The sequence below is a fragment of the Seriola aureovittata genome, chromosome 14 (assembly GCF_021018895.1).
Source record: "Seriola aureovittata isolate HTS-2021-v1 ecotype China chromosome 14, ASM2101889v1, whole genome shotgun sequence".
Taxonomy (NCBI): Eukaryota; Metazoa; Chordata; class Actinopteri; order Carangiformes; family Carangidae; genus Seriola; species Seriola aureovittata.
In genome coordinates, this window is record NC_079377.1 from 1,923,327 (window position 1) to 1,941,902 (window position 18,576).

At 42.9% G+C, this 18,576-nt stretch overlaps 1 protein-coding gene across 3 annotated transcripts; it reads left to right on the forward strand.

The window, feature by feature from the left end:
- Positions 1–348: 348 nt before the first annotated feature.
- On the forward strand, positions 349–18,295 carry nvl (nuclear VCP like). Of its 3 annotated transcripts, none has more exons than XM_056394990.1 (24): positions 349–485; positions 1,498–1,607; positions 2,023–2,093; positions 2,650–2,702; positions 2,950–3,037; positions 3,151–3,211; positions 4,023–4,268; positions 5,446–5,551; positions 5,771–5,847; positions 5,944–6,078; positions 6,943–7,044; positions 7,128–7,245; positions 7,862–8,006; positions 8,875–9,187; positions 10,169–10,387; positions 11,661–11,765; positions 12,981–13,043; positions 13,134–13,253; positions 14,166–14,265; positions 14,981–15,087; positions 15,205–15,281; positions 15,440–15,531; positions 17,002–17,099; positions 18,128–18,295. In XM_056394990.1, exons 2-24 carry the CDS (start codon positions 1,515–1,517, stop codon positions 18,170–18,172), a joined length of 2,634 nt encoding a protein of 877 aa, XP_056250965.1. In that variant the 5' UTR covers positions 349–485; positions 1,498–1,514; the 3' UTR covers positions 18,173–18,295. The 3 variants fall into 3 exon arrangements, with proteins under 3 accessions (XP_056250965.1, XP_056250963.1, XP_056250964.1); XM_056394988.1 differs by having other exon boundaries at positions 350–485; positions 10,166–10,387; XM_056394989.1 differs by having other exon boundaries at positions 351–485; positions 5,449–5,551; positions 10,166–10,387.
- The last annotated feature ends 281 nt before the right edge of the window (positions 18,296–18,576 follow it).

An 18,576-nucleotide genomic window follows, 5' to 3' on the forward strand; every position in this document is an offset into this window, starting at 1 on the left:
TTGACAATCTTTTTAAATCACATTCAGGATAAATGCAGAAACAATAAAACCAACTGAGCAAGCAGCAATAATAAGACCATTAAAGGTCAGAAGAAATAAATAAATAAATAAATAAGAAGAAAACTAAAGAAAAATAATAAACTTAATATAAAAATGCATAAAAATGAATAAAAAATAAAGGGACAAAACAAGTGGTCAGTCAGGTATTAAAGTGCATAGATATTCATATAGGTGTTGGGCTTTTTTTAGCCCAAGTATTTTATAAGTATTAGTATTATTATTGTAAAATGACATTTCTAAAGAAATAGGCTCGGAAAGGCCATGTTTTATTTTGAAAACTTTGACCCGGATACGTTTATGTTCGCTTCCGGATTGAGGAGTGTGTTTTGCAGTCACGTTGCCGGAGTCTAATCTGAGTTTCCAGACAGTTTAACGCAAGAGTGGGTGACATTAAGGGATGAGGTGTTGATGGTGGAGGTGTAGAGGTAAGTACACACACAACACACGGCGCCATGTTGAAGGAGTCAGTCTTTGTTTGATCTGTACCGTCTGTGACTGTGTGTGTGTGTGTGTTTGGGAAGAGTCCTGTCTGTTTCCACACTCAGCCGCTTTATAACCAGGTGTGATTTCTTACAGGACATATTGGGGTACTTGTTAGGTCATTGTGACGCATTCAGGTCAAAATCCTTACATGTTGTTTGCTGCTAATAATTTCCCTCATATTTGGCAGTAGCCATATTGAAGTTTTACCAGTGATAACTGCAGATTACTCTCACAGGACACAGAAGGGGACCGTGTCTGTGTCTGTGTCTGTGTCTTACAGCAAAAATACAGGAAATACAAGCTGTGATTTTACAGGCAAATCACACCAATATACATTTGACATTGTAGCTGTTATTTCTTCACTTCGTTATTTGGATCCCCATTAGCTTCCACAGAGTGGTCACTAGTCTCCCTGGGGTCCACACACAAAAACAACAAATAAAACAAACAGTTATTAAAATCACACTATGTCCATAAAGCAGAAAAAACTAAAGAAGCCAAACACACAAGATAATTAAAATAACTCTACATGTAAAACAACAAACAATAATATCTTACAATGAAAACTAAATCGAGATTGTCACAAATGCACATTAACATGAAGAAAATGAAGACAGAGGTGCAGAAACCACAGTAACATCTAGATGACGTTTATCTCATTTTGTTTTAGTAACCTCTTGTTCTGTCTGATTTAAGCAGCAGATCTGATTGATCGTAATTCTAGTTATTCCTTTCCTTTGTTTTAAGCCCTTAACAATGGCTCCTTAATGATTGTGAGTATTAACAGATTACAGATTTAATCATGTGTGAGAGTTTGTACACTAAACAACAACAGAAACATTATGGACCATATCATTCTTTTGATAAGAAGCAGTGGTTTAAAGCAAATTCTTTTTTTTACAACGAGTGTGGGATTCATGTTGTTGCTTGTTGTGACCGTCTGTCCTGCTGCAGCTCAGAGAAGCACAGACATGAAGAACAGAGGTGGCGGCGGTGGCGGCGGTGGCGGCGGCGGCGGCGGCGGCGGCGGGGTGGACGCTCGGCTCAGACAGAGAGTGGAGCAGGTACAGCTCTCCTCGTTCTCCTCGTTCTCCCGGTGCTGTGTGTGAGCTGTACAACTTCAGAAAATACCGTCACTGTCGCTTATCAAAGCAAAATATATAAAAGGTGATGAACCTGCTGGGACGCACCTGTGCTTCAATGCTTTTAACTTCAAAAGTCACAAAGCATTGAACAACAAGTGCGTCCCAGCAGGTTCATCAGTGTCCCCTGGAAACACTTCTGATGTGTTGTGAGTATTTGCAGCTCACATGTTGTCACATTGATGAAGATGTGTTTTTGAAATGTATACAGTGGCTGTCGGTAATGTAGGTTGTAAGAGCTCCGGGTTTACTGGTGCAGAATCACTGTGGTCCTTTAAGTTTATCAGAGTGTTGCTCCGTCATCTTGACTCTGTCTCATGGTGAATTGTGTTTTCAGTATCTGGCGTCCAGCAGCAGTGAATATGTGGACCTTTCAGACATGGCCATGGATCTTCAAAGACTACACAGGCAAGTTTCATCAGAATAGAAAAGCTTTAAATAACACACACACACTCACACTCTACACAATCAATACGTACAGGCCGCAGATACAAGTCACTCATATTCAGGACCAAGCTTTGTGTCCACATCCATCAGACTCATTAATGTCTTTTAACCTGGGGCTTGACCTTAATGACCCCACTCACCTACTATTGTTTATCTGTGGACTATTTTAAGCACATTTACTATTTTAAACTTTTTTACACAAGCTAAGCTGAACTTTTTTGTCTATTGTGTTTTTACAAAAACATAGATAAAGTTATTTTGAGTTTGAGAAGAGTCTGTCCCACACTGACACAGCATGGTGACACCAGCACTTCTGTTGACATGTCTGGAGTTCAGTTACTCTACCATCAGAGATATGTGCTCGGTATAAAGAGTTAAAACACCAGCACAAACTACAGCCCCCACCATCAGAATACAGTCACCTCATTACTCCTCTTTTACACCATCTTTAGTCAGTTTAGTGCTCATTGATATGTGTCTGTAATTTTGGTGATGAAGATCATATTGCCTCTTTTAGAATGGAGTATGGCAGAAGGAACAAGACGGCTTTCAGGATTCAAGTAGAGAAAGGTAAGAGGCAACAGTAGTGATGTCACAGTCTGGCTTACATGTGTTTCCAGGGTGAGTATTTTAAACTGTAAATTTCCCCCCGGAGGGAATAGAAGGGCAGACGGGACAAGGTGAAGATCACGCTATTGTCATGTGATCACAGGTGAAAATAGAAAAGAAAAAAGAAATATTCTGTATTTCTGAGAAAATAAAAAATCACACACGTCTTCTCCTGCTTTGATCTGACTGTTGCATCTGCCCCTCATAGTGTATGTAGCCATCATGAAGGACTCTGGGCTGGATCATCTGGAGAGCAAACATTTGGCTAAGAGAGCCAAACACAGCCATGACAATGGGTAAAGGACACCCCCCACCCCACCCCACCCCACCCCACCCCCACCCTCTCTGCTGTGCTCACACTGTCTCTTTAAATGTACAACTAATGCCTCACTAATGTGTGTGTTCACAGTGAAGGCAGCAGCAGCTCAGAGGAGTCCTCCGACACTGATGACCACGTTCTGGAGAACACTGTAAGACATGATATGGGGGGACATCTCAGTCTTCATGTTGCTCACAGATCAGTCTGATGTTAGACAAAAATAAAGACTGACTCATTTTTAAGCCAAAGGAATTAGACATCTTACCCCAAGGCTAACTCAGGCCTAAGGCCAATGTTACCATGGTAACAACCAATGACACCTGTGCTGAGCAGTAGCACTCAACAAAACAAACATACAACAAACAAAAAAGAGGAATCAGAAGGGAAGGAGTTTTTAGAGACCAAATCAGATTTTTAGTTTTTATTGTTTCACTCTTCACTGAATGAAAATGAAGTAAAACGTCCTTGTAACTGTTGAATTCTTCTTAGGACAAACGTTTTCTGCCGGGGCAAATGGAGCTCAGTGGTCTTAATTTACCCAGAATTCATTGTGCCACAGTCTAGTTTAACATAGTCAAGAACTAAACTGCATTATGCAACAGGTGAATATAGACTCTATCTGAAGTCTGACTGTTTGTTCTATCTAAGCCTCAGTCAAAGTGTGAAAGTGGCTCCTGATCATGATCTTTGTTAAATACACACAATGAAAGCACAAGGATTCATCCAGCTCCTCTTGTCCACGTATGAAGGAGTCCTTGATCAGGCTGCCAAGTTATGTAATGTGGCAAGGAATTATGGGAAAACACTGTTATTTAAAAAAAAACTTAAACTCAATGTCTTGACAGAGGTAGTCCAGCAGTTTCCCTCTTAAAACTTTATCATCTGACAGCAAACCATCACAGTTGTTTAAATGTTTAAATGAGCTCTGACCCTTCCTCACTGCTGTGTTCTGCCATCCACAGCCCACTAACCACATGAACAGCTCTCTCGCGTCTCTGTACCGGAAGGGAAACCCCGACTCAGCCACCGGCTCACCCCGGAGAGATCAGCCTGCTGCCGGCAGTCCCGTCAGCACGGCCGCCCCCCCACCCAGCGCAGGGACCCTGGTCTCTACAGGAGGCTGGTTCATCGATAAAGGAAGAGGCGCAGAGAAGAGCAACATCCTCATCGACCTGTGTGACGAGGAGCCGGCTAACACTGCAGCAAACGTACGTACCTGTGGAGAGCCAGTCTGTGCACTGAGATACAGGATTCTGACAGTTCTTAATAAGTAGGTGTTTTTAGAATTGTCACCAATAACTTTGGTGCTGCGTCTTATTTGTTTGATCTTGATTTCCTCGTTCGAACATCTGAATCTGAACAGTTGCAAGTTGTTTAGTGAAAAAGGAAATGACTGTGTGATGCATTATTGACGAGAGAAGGTGACTTACCAAAACACCTTCCTTCTCTGTCTTTCGGCTCCAATCTGAAGTGAAATACAGCTTATTATGAAATTCAATTCAATTCTCTTCATTTTTTTATGCCTCTTCGCCGGCGACAGCCAGAGCTGGTGGAATATTGTTTTCCATGTCGTCTGTCCCATTCTGATGGACAGGACATCTCAGACAAACATTCACTTGGACTCAAGTGAATGTTTGCTGTTGTTTGACGTCTGTAGTCCATTTAAATCATTTCTATGGTCCTGTTGATTTCATTTGCCTACACTCAAAGGTTATTTTGTAAAACAGCTGTTTAATGTCGACATTCAGAATACCAGCTCCACTCAACATCAAACAAATAAGTATTGAGAAAATGTATGATGTAATCTACACAAAGAAGTTTGTGAATTAAAAGAATTACATGAATGTACAGAGCTGAACAAATGATATAATTTAAGTTTTGGTGTTATTTTCAATAAGAATTAAGAGTCCTAGTAATTATTACAGAGAGGAAATAACATAAATAAGAATTTTAGTAATGTAAGATCCAATAAAGAAAATATATATATTTCCAATAAGACTGTGAAAATTCTTATAGAACCAAACATATTTCCTATTAAGTGGATAGAATATCTTACAGGATTTGCTGAAATTTATAGGAATCCTAAATGATTCTGTTAGGAAAGGTGAAAATCCTAAAGGGTTACATGTACATCTGATTGTGTTTCCAGTCATTTTAAATGACGGACTCATTAACAGACCAAGAATCACTGGAGCTCTGTCGTTATAAAATGTTACTGTCTGTGGCTCAGGAGTTTTACTCGCCACAAACAGCATGTGTATTTTAATACCACAATAAACCAAGTGATGAATGAACACATAATCTGGCCTTCTCATTGACCTTTACATGGTCCTGTGTGTTCAGCCGGTGTGACTCAGCTCGACTGTCGTGTGTTTGTGTCACCGGCAGACGGACGTGTCGATGCTGGAGCCGCAGAAATCTCACAGGAAGTCTAAAAAACGGACGAAGAACTCCACTGAGACAACGGAGCCTCAAACCGTGAACAAGAAAGGTGCTTCACTCTCCGGTTCAGCTGGAAAACACAGATTTTGAACTTGTTATTGAGACAACAATGGAGCCCTGACTCAATTATTTTAATTATTGATGAATGTTATTATGAATATTATTCAGATCATTATATTGTGTGCTCATTTAGGTTATTTGTTTGTTTGATTGATCACTCCACTATGTTGTATCACATAGCCATTTTTTCTGATGAATTATTTCCCAGCGAAATCAAAGTCACTGGAGCTGCAGTATCCCACTCTGAAGTTTGAAGACGTAGGAGGAAACGAAGACACGTTAACGGTTAGTATCTGTTAACCTGCTGCTTCTATGGTAAAATGGAGGACGGCTGCTGTGTGGAGCATATTATCCATTTGTATTGTAATTCTCACTCTACAGGAAGTGTGTAAGCTGCTGGTTCACATGCGTCATCCAGAGGTGTACCAACATCTGGGAATGGTTCCTCCGAGGGGCTTCCTCCTCCATGGGCCTCCTGGCTGTGGGAAGACCCTGTTGGCCCAGGCTGTGGCTGGTGTGAGTACCTGACCGATGACACCTGTTTTCCTCATAGGGTCGCACCATATAGACGAAATGTCATACCTCCATATTTACGCCAAATATCTCGATGACTGTGGGTTCATGCTTGAACTTTTAAGTGCAGCAACGGTGAAAATGAAGCATTCTTCAAAAGACAACACAATAATACCAAACAGACGTAGAAAACACTTCACGAAGTTCCTCCGCCTGAGTCAAACTCACAGCATATACACATAAAACATACACTCACATTGGCTTTTCTTGGATTTTAAAGGCAATCTCTGTCTGTGACTCTGTAGTAGTTTACAACAATTCATTAGTTTGTGCAGTGGCAGTGAGTGGAGGCTGAGGATGGATGGTAGGAGGAGGTTCTGCTGAAAAATCATTTAAAATAACAGGAGAAATGAACGTGAACTAGTTGATTTTAATGTTTCTGCAACAGTATGAACGTGACATTCACACAAATACTGCTGCTCAAGTAGACCACTATTCAGTTGTCTTCTTCTACTGTCTGAACACACTGAGTCGCTCTGAATGTATATGAACACTTGGCTCGTCCTTTTGTGCTATTAACGTACAATAGATGTTCAATACACATGTTCACATCTAGATAATGACACGATGACCTTGTACATGAACCTGTGAAAACAGGTTACATTGATCCGATTATTATTGGTTTTCTTTGATTGTTGGAAGTATTGTGGTTTATCTAGCACAAGTTGAGGAGACGAGCCGCGGAGAGTGAAACCTTTAACGTCAGAGTTTGGTTCATGTTCATTCGGACTTTTGTATTTTGGTCAAAGCAACAGGTTGTTTGTATTTTATGTGCTTGTTAGATAAAGCGATGGTTTTGTGTTGCAGGAGCTGGAGCTGCCCATGCTGAAGGTGTCTGCTCCGGAGCTGGTGTCTGGAGTGTCGGGGGAGTCTGAACAGAAGCTCAGAGAGCTGTTTGACTTGGCTGTGGTCAGTAGAGCAAAGACATTGAAATGGTTTCGCTGATATACGATACGTAATGTTGACCGCCATTGGTTCCTCTCCCCCTGCAGAGCTCTGCCCCCTGTATCCTGTTCATAGATGAGATAGACTCCATCACCCCAAAGAGGGAGGTGGCCTCTAAAGACATGGAGAGGAGGATTGTGGCCCAGCTGCTGACCTGCATGGACGGTACGATGCTCTCACTTCAGAGGAAATGTCTTGTTTACAGGAAAAAGCAGGCTCGCATTAAAGTCTTGCTGCTGTCTTAGTATATTAGTAAATGCGAGCAGACATTGGCCAATCAGCAGAGGCCACACTGATGGAGGACCACTTACTATTGAGTCACTGCAGTGTACAGTGCATGGGTTTTGTCAATGTCTGACTTTATGGGAACCCTCCATGTTATTCCTCCATTAATGTTTCAATCTTTATAAACAAATGATGAGAAAAACAAATCCAAAATTTTTATTATAGATTTCTTCTTTGCATAAATCAGTCACACGAAGTGTTTAATAGTTACTGGATCATAACTGAATGAAAACGCACACACACACACACACACAGACACACACACACACACAGACACAGACACACAGAATCAGATATAGGCAGCCTGATAGCCTCACTGTCACTCACCCCCACACAGATACCATTAACTGGACTGGCTGAGGAGCTGGAGGATGACAGTATGACATGATGAGCACAAGGTGAAGCATGAGGTCACAGGACTTCAGCAGATGAAAGATGATGTGTTTTTTTTTTTCTTTTTTTTTTTCATGTTCTTCTGTGGCTTGCCTCCTGGCAGACTTGAACAGTTTGACAGTGACAGCTCAGGTGCTGGTCATCGGTGCCACTAACAGGCCGGACTCCCTGGACCCTGCTCTCCGCAGAGCTGGACGCTTTGACAGAGAGATCTGCCTGGGTATCCCTGATGAAGCAGCTCGTCTCAGGTCAGCCAGACACGATCATAGACGAATGATAATACACATAATATTGTGCTAAATATTGTACTCTTATTATTTATTAATAGTTTATCAGTCTCTTTTACTTGCTGGTTTTGTCATGGAGAAAAGCTGTGAGTGACGGTAGTTTCAATTTGGACACAAATAAACCCCCCTGTACAAGTTACAGTTGAACACATTCATACAACTTAAGTCTGCACACATAATGACAAATTAAACCACAACAATGTGACATTGAGCCGATGAAGACTAGAATACCTTGTTTTGCTTTGGGCTAAATCAGTTCTTGTGCTTTAAAACGCCCCCAGTCTTCAATCCAGAGAACACAGTGTTTTTTATTTCATGGCAGTATCCAGATAACAATAGCAAAACAACATGCTAGCTGCTGGTTGGTTTGCAGTCAGGTTAGCATGCTAATGCTGTGTAGCGTTCCTACATTCAGCTGCTGCTAAGTACCAGAGAAAGTTTCACACATTCAGAGGGAAAGTCAATCTAAACACTGAATGAGCGAAACCTCTCTGATATCATCTTTCGTCCATCTGCGGTCACTGCTGTCAAATGTCCGCTGACCAGAGATCAGGTCTCACAACCTTAGTCCTAACAATACAGTAGTAGTTGGAAATGGCAAACTGATTCTCTATCAGTAGATCAACCTGTCATCATTGATTGACCAGCATTAGTCCCTTATTGTGTTGATGAATTTGAACCACTACCTATCATATCTGGGGTGGCCTCAGGGGTGGCCAATGAGATTTCAGGGATTGCCCTTGAAAATCGCCACAGGTGCAAATGATTACAACTTAGGCGTTTACCAAATGATCACAGTGTCTTAACACAACACTTTGCGCTTTGTCAGGATCTTGAAGACGTTGTGTCGAAAGCTGAAGCTGCTGGAGGACTTTGACTACCAGCAGCTGGCCCGCCTCACCCCAGGCTACGTGGGCGCTGACCTCATGGCCTTGTGCCGCGAAGCCGTCATGAACGCTGTAAACAGGGTTCTGATGAGAATAAGAGGAGCTCCACAGAGCCAGAGCCAAAGCTCTACTGAAGAGCTGTTAACGAGCAGCGCTCAGACCGAGGCTGCCGGGACAGACGGAGACGTCGGAGAGCAACAGACAAAAGATGTCAACCCGGCGCCTCAGGAAGAGTCGGGACAGCGTCTCCTGCAGGTATGAGGAGCTTCAGCAACACATCTCACAAAGTCTAGTCACTATCGTAATGTACCACGGCAACGGATGACCTCTGATTAGTTGATCAGTTAACAATCTGACAGATGAAACCTAAAGGTCAGTCCTGAACACATCAGGAAACTATGAATCTCATAAAATTGAAGGATGATGTTGTACCTGCGCGCAGTACACAGGCAGTAATACACATCTAACTTAATGTTAGCTAGTTAAATCTACCTTTATCTCTCCTCTCTTTATTTTTCTATTCTTCCTCTCTCCGTCTCGTTTCAGAGTATTGGGGCCACATTGGGGAAAAAATAGAAATCTGAAACTTCAAGAATAAAATCATATTTCAAGCAAAAAAGTTGTAATATTACAGGATTAAACTCATAAAGTAACAAGAATTAAAAATGTAACATTTCGAGAGGGAAAAAAAACATATTTTTTTAGGAATATTACATCAACCAGTCAAACAGGTGAAAGGACAGTCAGTGTCAGTCTGAGCTGCTTCTGGCAGCTGCTGTTTGTCTGTCGAACAATAGAACAGACTCAGTTTCCTCACAATCCTTTTAATGTCCTGATGATGATGATGATGATGAGCCAAAGGTATCTCCTTATTAGTGAAACCTCCTGCTAAAGTAGAACTTCACAGGATGCTCCACATTCCTCATTTTAAAGTGTCAGATTTTATCCCTCTAAAACAACTTTATTCTCACAATGTTATGACTTTTTTCTTGTAAAATTACGTCTTTATTCTCGAAATTTCACATCTTTTTTTCCTCTATGGGGCACTAGCACTCCATTGTACCTCCTGTATCAGTTGTTTCAAATTAAAATCCCTCTGCCGAGTGGTGTAAAACATTTATACAGGAAACAGTTAGTTTGAGTAATTTCCAGTTCTGAGTTTTGAATTCTGCTGATGAGGCCTGTAAATTACATTCCTCTGTTGTTCTGGTTGATTGTGTGGTGTGTGTCCAGCAGGGGGAGCTGTATCACCTCCTGTACCTGCTGAAGAACGCTGACACCCTGTCGGGGGAAGAGCTGGCCAGCCTGTCCATCCTCATGTCAGACTTCCAGGCCTCTCTGGCCAGTGTGCAGCCCTCAGCCAAGAGGGAGGGCTTTGCCACCGTGCCTGATGTCACCTGGGAGAACGTGGGAGCCCTGCAGGACATCAGAGAGGAGCTCACCATGGCCATACTGGTAAACACCAGGTTTCTTCACGGTTTAGCTGTTGTCATGCTGTGCTTTTAAAATGAAGGATACATTTCCTGAGACGAGGCTTCTCATGTTCATATCTGTTGTCATACAATAAGCCTCCCTCACCTGCTTTACAGACTGTAGTCATAGGCAGAGTGTGAATTATACAGTGACAATCAGGGGGGTGAACTATTTCTCTAGGGTGAAATGGAACCCAGTCCAGAGCAGGCACATGCATCAGTGAACTGAGGTTTTGGGCACACGTGTATTTTAATATTGTTCAACGACCCAACAGGTAAAACTCCTGAGTGAAAACAAAGAGGGTGTCTGTTATAGAAGCTAATGTCAAAGGTAAAAGACTAAACCGCCACAGCCGCACAAAATGCCATTAACATGAAATAATAAACTCTATACTGATGTCTGCTCATGACTGAGCACCAGTTTTTGCTAACATTAGACCATGTATGATGTTTTGTATTGGTAATGAATCAGCTAACAGCTGATTCCAAACTGCTAAACTGTAACTTTGGGCCAAAGTTAGAAACCAGCTAACATTAGCATTCATCTGTAGATACTCGAGTCTAATTAAGAAAATCTGAAGGTAAGAAAGTAGCTACTGCTACTATCGCTACTACTGGGGGTCAAACCCCTCCAATCTGCCACCATAATTCAAACCCTGGTCACAGGTGTGGGTGGAGGTGTGGGTGTTCATCTTTTCCTCTTGTTAACTGTGAGTCAGTCACCTTGTACTCAGTGTGACCTGTTCATTGTCACATATGAGGCCAAAGTCTGGGTCAGAGCTTTCTGTTCTGTGGCCACATGTTATTCAGGATCAGTCACAGGTTTTTAGGTGCTGTCAGTTTGTCCAGAGTTTGTTCAAGTAAGTTTTCTCCACAGTTTACTGGATACAGATCACCTGCATATACTGACTGACGACATCCACAGGTACAAGATGTTCAGACCTGGTTCACTCTCACTGTGCTTATTCTGCCTGTTAGCATAGAATAACACAGCTGTGTGTGTGTCTGTGTGTGTGTGTGTGTGTGTGTGTGTCTGTGTGTCTGTGTCTGTGTGTGTGTCTGTCTGTGTGTGTGTGTCTGTGTGTGTCTGTGTGTGTGTCTGTGTCTCTGTGTGTGTGTCTGTGTGTGTCTCTGTGTGTGTCTGTGTGTGTCTCTGTGTGTGTCTGTGTGTGTGTCTGTGTGTGTGTGTCTGTGTGTCTGTGTGTCTGTGTCTCTGTGTGTGTGTCTGTGTGTGTGTCTGTGTCTGTGCCCTATAGGCTCCAGTGCGCTCTCCGGAGCAGTTCAGAGCTCTGGGGCTCAGCGCTCCGTCTGGAGTGCTGCTGGCCGGACCTCCAGGATGTGGGAAAACGCTGCTTGCCAAGGTTCCTCCCCACACCCACACCACAACCCACACCAACACAATCACACCTGATACCCGTTAGCTCAGTGACACAACACTGTCATCTCTCAGAACAGTTCCTCTTTGTTTGACGCCTCTGTTTGAACAGTTAATATGATTTACAATATCTAGTGTTCTGTAATTGTTGATCAGCTTTCTGAAATAGTGATTAGTAATGACCAATTTAGTCTGATTTCTTATGGCTAATCTTTAAGATTAGTTCTTTGAGAGTCATTTTCTGCTGAGTCATGTCTCAGCTGTAGCTGTGACCCTGAACATTAGACTCGGACTAGAGGAGCTCCTCTCAGAGCTGAGAGCAGGACTTCAGTTATTCATGAAGATGATTCACGACGATGAATATTGAGCGGACACACAGTCAAGTATCACTCATGCATAACCAGATATATATGTTGGAACTGTGTTATCATAGGCAGAGTTTAACCTTTTGGGAAATACAGTTATTTGCTTTCTTTCTGAGAGAGAGACGAGATGATCAATATTAAGGTCATGTCAGGATGCGTTAACCTAGCTTAGCATAAAGACTAGAAGCGGGGGGAAACAGCTAGCCTGGCTCTGTGTCCTTTGGCCTCGAGGTTCTAGTGGTTCAAGAACTCTCTGACCAAGTAACACTGGTACGTAACCAGATACAGGAAACACGAGACGAGTCAAGGACTTGTTGAACAAAGGAAAACTTAAAGAACTATTTACAGAATGTGATAAGTTCAAAGGAAAACTGGAGTCTTAGATCAGGTCAATCAAAAAGAACAAGTGTCTCACTGTGTCTCTCACTGGCTCCCACTGTCTCTCACCGTGTCTCACCGTGTCTCACCGTGTCTCACCGTCTCTCACCGTCTCTCACCGTCTCCCACCGTCTCCCACTGTCTCTCCCACTGTCTCCCACTGTCTCTCACTGTCTCTCACTGTCTCTCACTGTCTCTCACTGTGTCTCACTGTGTCTCACTGTGTCTCTCACTGGCTCCCACTGTCTCTCTCACTGGCTCCCACTGTCTCCCACTGTCTCCCACTGTCTCCCACTGTCTCTCACTGTCTCCCACTGTCTCCCACTGTCTCTCACTGTCTCTCACTGTCTCTCACTGTCTCTCACTGTGTCTCACTGTGTCTCACTGTCTCTCACTGTCTCTCACTGTCTCTCACTGTCTCTCACTGTCTCTCACTGTCTCTCACTGTCTCCTGACAGGCAGTGGCCAATGAGTCAGGCCTCAACTTCATCTCTGTTAAGGGACCAGAGCTGCTCAACATGGTGAGTGATTGTTGTGTTGTTGTGGAGCTGAATCATAGAATCAGCTGGTTGCACTGACGTGTGTGTGTGTGTGTGTGTGTGTGTGTGCAGTATGTAGGAGAGAGCGAGCGAGCTGTCAGACAGGTCTTCCAGAGAGGACGCAACTCAGCTCCATGTGTCATCTTCTTTGATGAGATTGATGCTCTGTGTCCTCGCCGCTCAGGCCACGAGGTGAGAGAGCCAAGTCGTCAGGTTCTACAGTGCAACACACACCAGCGCCAAGTGGGGCGCCCCCCCCCCCCCCCCCCCCATACTACACTGTATGCTCCACTCAGGCATAAAAACTGGTTTCAACATATTTTAACATCTCTAACATTGATTTTCAAGCATCTTTTTAAAAACATTTCTATTGTCTTTATCTTTACTTTTTAAACACCTTTAGAACACAATTCCATATCTTACATTGTAAGTCAAATAATTATTGAACACATCAAAGCAAGTCAGACACCACTTTCCCATCCCATTAACACAAGTGAGTGGAAAGTGGTCTCGGAGTTTTGGACCCCTCGGTATTTATCTGGGTGTTGGTCGTGTACAGTAACATTTCCATTTAACCGTCCGACTGACCATCGCCATCACAGGTGAGTTTTACCAAGCTACAGAGGTACGCTACAATCAAAGATCCTCTCTAACAAAAGATGACTCATTACAATCAGCGCCAGTGGTAAGAAATGGCAAACACTTCCTGTCTCCTGGTAGGGCGTGGTCGTGATTGCTCGTTCATGTCAAAACAAAACAACAGCTGATACAGTTTGAATTTACGCCAGATTTTGCTGTTTGTTTTTATTTGCTAGTTCATATCAACCCAGAACAAGATCATATCAGTACGATACTCCTGTTTTCCCTCCAAAACAGTTCAATAATCATAACAGTATTAATATTATTAAGCAAATAAACAAAGGTTTTATTAAAGTTTTAATTCATAGTTGCATGTTTAGGTTCCTCTAAACCTCTGTGGATAGGAAGCGATTGTAGGACTCCTGCAGCCGTTAAACCAGCGGCTCAAACTGCTTGTTTCTGTCGTGACCTGCTGATGTACAGTACAGCACTGTGTGTATGAACAGCGTGTGTGTGTGTGTTCAGTCAGGAGCTAGCGTGCGGGTGGTCAACCAGCTGCTCACAGAGATGGACGGCTTGGAGACTCGACGGCAGGTCTTCATCATGGCTGCAACCAACAGACCAGGTACAGATCCAGGTTCAGTCGGACCTGAACCCTTCAGGGAAACTAGAGACCTGCTGAAGCCTCCAGGTTCTTTTTTAGGACACTGCTCAACAGATATTTACACAAGTACAAGTACAATTTAGATGTACCTGTACTTAATCTGAGTATTTGCTTTTTATGCTGAATTATACTTTAACTTTTCAGATGAATATTTGACTTTACTGAACATTAAAGATTAGATAGATAGAAGAAACAGTGCTTCTAAACCTTTTTGTGTTGTGACCTTTTTAAAAAAGAAACAGTGTAGTTGTTCCTACAATAATGGGATGACATTTTCCAAGATCCCTTCAACACAGTAAATATGAGAGAAAAGGAAAACAAAAATATCCTCTTTTTTCTCCCATTCCTCACCTGACGACCTCCTCAGATTTATCTGGTTGGCTACCACTGGATTGACCTAGTTAACTGTATATAAATGTATTTAAACTAGCTCTACCTGCAGCAGCTGCAGCAGTAACATGCTGCTCACACAGTGATGCATCAGTACTAACTATTTAATGTTATCATAATTCTATAATATCAGTCACTGGGGAGGTTTGTACTTTTTTTTTTTTTTTTCAACCCTAACCCTGATGGACAGGATCTAAAAATGTCCTCCACTAGTTTCAACCTGTATTGAGGTTTTTCGCTGTTGTTCCTCTAAACTGAATGGCCGTCATTGTCTTGTCTCTTTCAGATATCATTGACCCTGCCATACTGAGGCCGGGTCGTCTAGATAAAACCTTATATGTGGGTCTGCCACCTCCAGCAGATCGCCACGCCATCCTGCTCACTGTTACTAAGGTACGTGTTCGCCACAGACACCACAGAGGGGACAGTGATTTGATTGACATTTACGCAGCAGTTCATTGTGACACTGGCTGCCAGGAAACAATTGATGGATATTGATGATGGTTGCAGGGGGGGACCAAACCTCAGCTGGAGCAGGATGTCAGTCTGGAAGAGATCGCCTTCGACGAGCGCTGCGACTGCTTCACGTATGTGTACACACACACACACACACACACACACACACTGATGACATTCACACTGTTTGTCCTGCTTTCAGTCTGAACAGTGCACTTGCTTAAACACTGCTCCCTAAATGTGATGGACAGAGTCTAAATGTGTATTTGTGTGTGTGTGTTTGATGCAGTGGAGCTGACCTGACTGCGTTAGTGAGGGAAGCATCTGTCAACGCCCTGAGGGCCCATCTCAAGTCCCAGAGTCCTCCGGCTGCTCCCTCTGGTAACTTGAGTCCTACCTCTACACACCTGTTCAGTAGTTAGTGTTTAAAGACGGAGCTGTGAGGCCACGTGGGGCTGGAGGTGTTGATTGGAAAGATCGTCGTGGCTCTGCTGGTGTTATAGACACACTTTGAATATAATGGTGTTAATTTGTTATATATAATGTTGCTGGTATCATATCAGTGTGATGGGTTTATGGGAATGTCTGGGAGCCGCTCGTCACGAGTGATAAACAGGCCAGATGCCAAATCTGTAGATCACACAACACAGCAGCGAAGCATGAGAGTGTGTCTCTGTCTCGCATCAAAGGGTTAAATCAGCATTTATGAAGTTGTAGATTTCAAAAAGTTGTGATTATATACTGTGTATCGTGATATAGCCTAAAAATATTGTGATATTACTTCAAGGCCATATCACCCAGCCCTATAACCAACATTTGGTTTTTGCTGTGACCATCTAGTACATGTGGTCTCCTGTCCTTCCATGCAGTTGCTAAAATGGTTGAAAATATAAGTTCATATCATATTCATTTTAAGTCCAGACATTGAAACTATAGGCTACAGAAAGGTGCCAGTTATATATATATATAATGCTGCTGGTATCTTATCAGTATGACTATCAACGAATGTCCCCCTGTCTATTTTTAGCTGGAAGCCGCTCATCACGAGTGAGAAACAGGCTGATGCTGAATCTCTAGATCACACAGAACAGCAGCGAAGCATGACAGTGTCTCTTTATGCATCAAAGGGTTAAATCATCATTTATGAAGTTCTATAGAGGAGATTTCACAATATCGTCATATATATCGTGTGTCGCGATGTTGCCTAGAAATATGGCGATCGGCCGTATCTCCCAGCCCTAATTCACTTTTTATGCTTCTCTGCCAGCGACAGTCAGAGCTGGAGGCGGATTGGTTTCAGGTCGTCCATCATGTCTAACATTCATTTGGACTCGAGGATGAACTTCTTCTTCAACTCTGATCTTGATTATCATGTTAATAAATTGGTACAATCCTGTCCAAGTCTAAAGCAGTTTCAAGGTCTAGTCGAAGCCAAATCCACATTAGGGTCCAGCCCACGTTAAGACCAGCGGAGTCAGCTGAGATATAACTGGGGTATAAATATTCCTGTTAACCATCAGGTCTGATAACTCTGCACATGTGTGCGTATAAATGGTAAAAGGGTAATGTTTTTGAATTGGTTGTTACTGGAACAAAGACGTGATGATGCATGTCACCCTCAGGAGTGAGCGTGACGTTAAAGAACAGCAGCTCTCTGTTTGAAACTGCATTTACTTCCTCGCTCTGACTTGCAGAAGAGCAGCAGGATTCACAGCGTTTAACATGCTGGAGAATAGAACCTGCAGAAACCTTTCCATGACATGAATCCTCATGAACCTGACAGGACGATGTCTGGTGCTGAGGTGACATGATTCTGCTCTTTGATGTAAGTGTGTTCTTTGTCACACACAGGTCACACGTGCTCCTCCAGCTCTGTCGCCGACATCAGAGTCAGCAAACACAACTTTGAGGATGCCTTCAAGAGAGTTCGTCCATCTGTGTCCAAAAAGGTGAGAAAGTGTGAACAGTGACACGTCACTATTGTAATTGTTTTCTTTAGGTTTTTATATCTAATCTGCTTTTCATGCCTCGTTCTAAATGACTCATTTGTCGATGCTGTTTCCGTGAGGTTTCCCGCACACACACACACACACACACACACACACACACACACACACACACAAAGTCAAGACACAACACCACCATACAACTGTGATGAGCCTCCTACCACATGCATTTCAAACCAAGCGGCCTGATGAACAACAGCAGCTGAATAACAGGCTACAATATACCGTCATATTCTGTATTAATATCCAACAGTCAGCATGAAGCAACACATTCCCTCATTCAGCAGCAGCATCATGAGAACGGTGTCTAACTAACTACAAAAGACAGAAATAACAATACACAACATCAATATATTATATTTATAAAAAGTGCAAAATAATTTTATATAATTAGACTTTATAAATTGTATTTTTTTCACTACCTTACTTAAAAAATATCAACATGTTTCTACAAAACCACAATCGGAAAAGAATTTATACCTAAATAGAAGTTTAAAACTTAAAAAATGTTGAATTGATTTAAATCAGAATTTGATTTAAGTTTAAGTTCATGAGACATTTCACACCAGACTTGCCTCACTATGATGGAACCCATTGTTAACAGAGCAGTTGTGTGTGTTGTTTAGTTGCACAGTGTCCGTCTCTCCGGCAGCTCTTCCAGATGCTGCAGATAAATGACTGTAGACGGCTCGCTGCTGCGCTGTCTCTCAGATCACTGTCCCACAATCTCCCTGCTATCAAGTAGCCAGGAGAACCAGTCCGACCCGTCAGACAATGTGACATTAAACCGCCTGCCACTCACACACCAACCGTTCCTTCTGTCTGGCAATAATCCTTTACGCCACGGTGCTTCCTCACCTGCGACAGTCAGTCAGCTGTGGTGTGTTGTGAGGGTGAGAGCGGCTCAGCTTCCTCTGGTGTGTGAAAACCTGCCACGTTGCAGTGACTGTTTGTTTGTGTTTCCTGTGCAGGACCAGAGGACGTACGAGCAGCTCAGAGAATCCCTCAGCAGATGACCGAGACCAGAAGCAACCATCCACCGGTTTATAGTCGCATGTCATGTATTTATACACATTTTACTCTGGATGAATCACGGTGCTGCTTCTGCTTTTGTAATAAAAGGTGCGAGTAGAAACCGACACATGTGGCATGTTCTCTGACAGAACACGTTATCAGAGCAGCTACTGTTGTGCTATCAGGCTCAGTGTGACCTCACACTCCTCTCCACTCGGCCTCTGTGACACTGCATGTAACTGATATCTGGAGTGTATGTACACTGCATTTTATTGCTGCTCTTTATCACACACAGATTGTTTCTGTTCAGTCTGTCACTGTCGACATCCAACGTGCATCTCCCGAGGCTCGACAACGAGCAGCATTACACACTGTATCAACCCTGTTCGCTGCAGTGACACAGGCT